The sequence below is a fragment of the Pyrgilauda ruficollis genome, unplaced genomic scaffold, assembly GCF_017590135.1.
Source record: "Pyrgilauda ruficollis isolate IOZ18807 unplaced genomic scaffold, ASM1759013v1 scaffold55, whole genome shotgun sequence".
NCBI classification, from domain to species: Eukaryota; Metazoa; Chordata; class Aves; order Passeriformes; family Passeridae; genus Pyrgilauda; species Pyrgilauda ruficollis.
The window spans coordinates 9,214,388-9,219,760 of NW_024527155.1; the positions used below are offsets into that span (position 1 = coordinate 9,214,388).

The window sequence follows — 5,373 nt, forward strand, 5'->3', positions numbered from 1 at the left end:
TGAGGAAGCAGGGGCATCATTTTTCTCCAACCTGTCTGAAGCAGCTTTCACAGCAGACACAAGTCCCACAGGTGGAGGCACATTGTACCACGTACTCAGTGCCCCTCTCCCAACAGCAATCTCAATAGGTCCCTTTAAAAATGGCTCTCACTAGTTTGGGAATTCACTGGCACCAACTCACTGCCAGGAACCAAAGGTGCTAAACAGGGGTGGGAACAAGCTATTCATGGACAGTTGAGGAAATGCTGGATAGAAAATAGAGGTGTTTGGTAACCTGACTGATAAAGAAGAAAGAGTGCAGATAGAGCTGGAGAAGTACTCAAGGTACAAGCTGTATAAAAATGAAATGTAGAAAAATATGCTGGAGCAGAATAAAAGGACTCTATTCCCATCCCATCCTGGGATCCTGAAGACCAGTGTAAAGTAAATGAAGGGCTTCGTGTGTTGTGCTAGTTAGAGAGATCCCCATGAAGCAGTAGCTCAGGCTCAGCCCCTGCAGTCTCCAGGAAAGGAGCTCACAGCCCTGATGTGGTTTATGTGGCAGTCACCAGACTCAGTAACTTGGCATTGAGATGTGTTAGGTGTGGCTTTGGGTGTGCAGTAAAACCAATGTTGAATAGAAAGTGTCTGTCAGTACTCAGTGAAGAGAGAGAAAATTTCATGAGCCTGGGAATTACTGGAGGGGACTGACTAATTTTGGTAGTCCAAAAAGGTCTGTGCTGGGAAATAACTTTCATGCAATGCCTCTGAAATGTGGGGGCGGAGGCATTGTACTGAAGCCTTGAGCTGTGGGAGAGTATCACTCAAGATATGCAATGTTAGCACAGGCCAGAACTTGCCTGAGCCAGAGGGTGCCTACTCATGGCTGGAACAGTCCTCCCTGCAGCAGGCTACAGATGCATCCCCTCTGTCAGCTGCAGCCCAGCCATGGAGGAAGCTCTCTCCTGCCCTGGAGAGCACTGGTACACCTCTGGGTGCTTTGGAGGTGATAACAGATTTGGGCTCTGGTGCAATGGAGACTTGCTCTGTGCCTGGTTTGCCAGCCTTCCTTGCCCAGCAGAGACTGTTAGCAGAAGCAGGGCCACTTACCTCCAGCATAGATACAGTGTCCAGAAAAACAGAGTCAGGTATTCTGTGAGCCTAGCTTTGCCAGGCAGATAAAATCAAGTTAATATAAGAAACAACATGGGGAAGCCAGAAATTATTTTGTTATCTTTTCTCTTGCTAGAATTCTGGGCCTGGACAATAGCCAGCACTCCCTTCCCCAGTACAGGGCTGTGAAGCCTGGAGACTTTCTCCTTTATCTCTGAGCTGCTCATTGCAATGTCTGCAAAGCACTAACAAGACATCTGATTGACCCAAATATATCAGTGATCACAGTTTCAGGAATGCTTAACATGCTGTAAATTGAACAGCTTGGCTGATGTTTAACCCTCTACCAATTGTCTGGTTTTAAAAATATTGCAGCTTGTAGGCAGGATCATTAGCTAGAGGGCTGGCTCAGCTAAACTCTGGCTTGTACTCCTTTTAAAGAGTGCAGTTAGGAGGCAGAGTATTTGGGGGAAGTGATGTTTTCCCAGCTATTGATTTAAGGGTGTAGTCACAGTATAGCCTGTTGATTAACTGTCTAGCTTACAAGAGGCAAGCTGTAATTGAAATTAATGTCATGCATAACTTGGAGGTTATGTTCACCTTAATAACAGGAAATCTAGTGTCCTTATCCATGGCAATGGTTCTTCTCTGGGGAGAAATCCCAGCGCAGACACTGACAGCTGGATGCTCACTAGAATCATAACTCACCTGAAAGAAACACAAATTCATATAAAGCAAAATACATATCCAAGCTACATATGGAATAAAATTGGTTTTTTTTGTTTTCAATAATTTTCCAGCAAGCTAGTTTTCTTAAACCTATTTCAAGCTACAAAGTGGCAGAGAACAGAGGCAATTCTGTGTCATTTCTTTGGTAAAAATACTGTTGGATAAAAACCGTTGTTCTTTGTGGTGGGCTAGCTCTATGCGTGTGTATAACTGTGAGTTGTTAAAGTGTATTAGCTGAGTTTGAATGGTTTTAACAAAATTATGAAAAATAAAGAGTTTCCTAATTCTTATATTAAAAGACAATAAACTGTATTTCATCCAGCCTGGAAGACTTGAGTGTGGCTGAAAAACGGAGTTGTGATACCTCAGGAGAGCAGGAGGAGTTTAAGAGATGAGAAAGTGAATTTTTTTCTTTTGCAGTAGTTAAGATTCTGCATACAGTGGTTTTGCTGCACTGATCCAACCTCAATAACTACTTTGGAGGATAGCCACGGCAATGATAGCAGAAGGGAGAGGTGTTTAATTCGTTCGGCTCACAAACGTGTTCCTTGCAAGAGAAGTCCCCGCTAAAATACTGAAAGAGCAGAGCTAAGCATCTTTGCCTTGAGAAGGCAGAAAAATTGAAATGGGGAATAGAAAAATAGCTACTCTTCTAAACACCTCACAGGGACACAACTTGAAAAGAAAGGCTGGCCCCGTTCCTCGGGGAGGATATCCCGTGAGGGGGTTAACCCGAGAGGGTTAAAATGCCAGGAAAAGCTGGTCCGCAGACTCCGTGACACACCTGGTGCATGAGCACCGCGCAAATCCCGGTGTGCAAGGACGCGAAGGGCGCTGCCCTCCGCGCAGGCGGGCCCCCACCGAAGCGGGAAGAACTCCGTGGGGTCTCACCAAGGCGCCTCGCCCACGGTCGCCGGCGGCCCTGCCCGGCAGGGAGCCCCGGCATCACGCAGCGCTGTGCGGGTGGGTCCGGTTCCGCTGCCGGGCGGACAGGTGTCTGTCCGGGTGCGCACCGCGCGGTGCTCGTGTTTGCAGCCATCCCTTTGTGCAACCACCTGCCGGCTCCCGGCCCCCGCGCGGCCCCGAGGATCGGGCTGGGGGTGCGGGGTGACGGAGCAGAGGGGTGCCGCTCCATCACTGCCGCTGACCGCGGCGCGACCCTGCCGTGCGGCCGTGGGCGGGAGGCGGCGCGCCCGGGGCTCCGCGGCCGCCCGTGCACCGGCGCGGGGGGCGGCCCCGCTGGCGTGCGTACCGCCTTCCTCTTCCCCTTCCCCCTCCCCGCTTTCCTCCCTCGGTGTGCAGGCTCCTTTGTGCTGCCTGCAGCGGCGAGGAGGACCGGCGGGCCAAGCGCCCGCGCCGCAGCGCTCTCCCTTCCCGCGGGCGGGCGACCGGCTCGGCTCCCACGCCATCCGCGACCCTTCCGCCTCCTCGACGGGGCTCTCCGCCTAGTGTGGGGCCGCCAGCCCCGCCGCGCGGGCCATCGCCGTTTTAAGCGGAGGGCCACGCCGGGAGACGGGGCGGGCCGGGCGCGCCCCCCCGGCTCCCCCACGTGGTGCGGTGCCCGTGTCTCCCGGCCGCCGGCGGAGCTGGGCGCACACGGCGTGGGGCAGCCGCCGGGGCTCGTCTGCTCCCGCCGCCGCTCCCCGGGCGGCAGATCCGGCCCGCGGCCATGCGCCAGAGCTGCGCTGAGCGGCCGAGTGGCGGGGCTGCACCGCCGCCGCGTCCCGCGGTAGCGGCGTGAAGCGGCGTGAGGATGAAGCGGGCGAGGCGGGCCGCGCCGGGCCCCCTGCCCGTGCTGGGGCTGCTGCTGCTGGGCGCCCTGCCGGGACTCTGGACGGTGCTGCTGCGGCGGGAGGCGGCCGCGCTGCCGGAGCCGCGCCCGCCCGCCGGGCAGTCCCCGGGGCGATGGGGCTGGGGGCGCTCCCCGGCGGTGCGGGGCGAGTCCGGCGGCGGCGGGCAGAAAACTTTTCGGACGCTGCTGGCGGTGCCGGCGGCGGTGACGGACCGGGAGGAGCGGGACGGTGAGGAGCGGCTCGCTGTGACCGACTCGCAGCCGCCGGCCGACGCCGCCTCTCCGGTGGAGCGGGGCATCTTCTGGAGCCGTGAGCTGGAGGAGCAGGTGCCGCCGGGCTTCGCGGCGGAGGAGGCGGCGGCGTGGCTGTCGGCCGCCCGCGCAGCCCGCGTGGCCTCGCTGGAGCGGGGCGGCTGCGGGCGCAGCTCCAACCGGCTGGCGCGGCTGTCGGACGGGAGCCGCGCCTGCGTCCGCTACGGCATCAACCCGGAGCAGATCCAGGGCGAGGCGCTCTCGTATCACCTGGCCGGGGTGCTGGGCATGCAGGAGCGGCTGCCGCCCATGGCCCTCGCCCTGGTGGAAGCCCGCGGGCGGCAGTGGGAGCCGGTGCGCGAGGAGCTGCGCGGCTCGCACTGGGCCGAGGGCGCCGTGGTCAGCCTGACCCGCTGGGTGGACAATCTCACAGCCGTGGTGGCTCCCGCGCCCTGGGGCGCCGAGGCGGGCGCCGGCCGGCGGCTGCAGCCGCTGTCCGCGGGGGAGCTGGTCGGGCTGTCGCCGTCGCAGCTGGTGGAGCTGGTGCAATGGAGCGATCTGATCCTCTTCGACTACCTGACGGCCAACTTCGACCGCCTGGTCAGCAACCTCTTCAGCCTACAGTGGGACCCGCGGGTGATGCGCCGCGCCACCAGCAACCTGCTCCGCGCCCCCGACGGCGGGCTCGTCTTCATGGACAACGAGGCGGGGCTGGTGCACGGCTACCGCCTCCTCGCCATGTGGGACCCCTACAACGAGCCGCTGCTCCGCTCCGTGTGCGTGTTCCGTGAGGGCACGGCCCGGCGGGTGGCCGAGCTGCACCGCCGCCGCAGCGCTGCCGCCGAGCTGCGCCGCCGGTACCGGGCGCGGGAGCCGCTCTGGGCGCGCCTCGGCTTCCTCTCCGAGCGGCAGGCCGAGCTCCTGCAGGCCCGCGTCGACTTCGTGCACCGCCACATCGCCCACTGCCGCGCCCAGGCCGCCGTGCTCTGAGCGCCCCGCGGCCGCAGCGCTCCGGCTTTCCTCTGCTCCCGGGCAGCGAGGCTGACTAGCCCGGCAGCGGCCGCGGGCCGGGGCTGACCCAGCCTGCCACCTCGGTGCCCCGTAGTCGCTACGACTGCAGGGGACGTGGGAAGTAATGGGCTACCTGCCTGCCAGGGCTGTCGAGAGGAGCGATTAATTCGCTTTGTCAAGAACTCTGAAGATGCAGACCGCAATCGCTGTAATTACAGCACACTTCCACTCCAGGACTCTGCCCCCAGAGTTGGGAACATGAGAGGGTTCAGCATCTTCAGTGCTTTCCTTAACTCTCTTTGTGCACTCGCCCTCATAAGAGACCCCGTAGGAAAGTAGTCGTCTTTTGTCTGGATTGGGGTCGAGTAACTTGTTTCCTTCCAACGAAAGCAGGCGGAATTTTTTTTTATATATTATTTCTTTTGCAACTGCATATTTAAGTATGAATGTTGATGTTCATAGACCAAGAACTGATTGCACAATAGGGGAGCCCCTAA

The 5,373-nt window shown here is 58.8% G+C and overlaps 1 protein-coding gene across 1 annotated transcript; it reads left to right on the top strand.

Moving 5' to 3' along the window:
• The first annotated feature begins 3,574 nt into the window (after nt 1-3,574).
• On the top strand, nt 3,575-4,893 carry FJX1 (four-jointed box kinase 1). Its single transcript, XM_041481232.1, has one exon. The coding sequence runs from the start codon at nt 3,575-3,577 to the stop codon at nt 4,853-4,855; it is 1,281 nt and encodes a 426-aa protein (XP_041337166.1). The 3' UTR covers nt 4,856-4,893.
• Nucleotides 4,894-5,373: the final 480 nt, after the last annotated feature.

Excerpts from the sequence above, each read along its gene's own strand:
- FJX1 (XM_041481232.1), top strand. The coding sequence starts at position 3,575 with ATGAAGCGGGCGAGGCGGGCCGCGCCGGGCCCCCTGCCCGTGCTGGGG.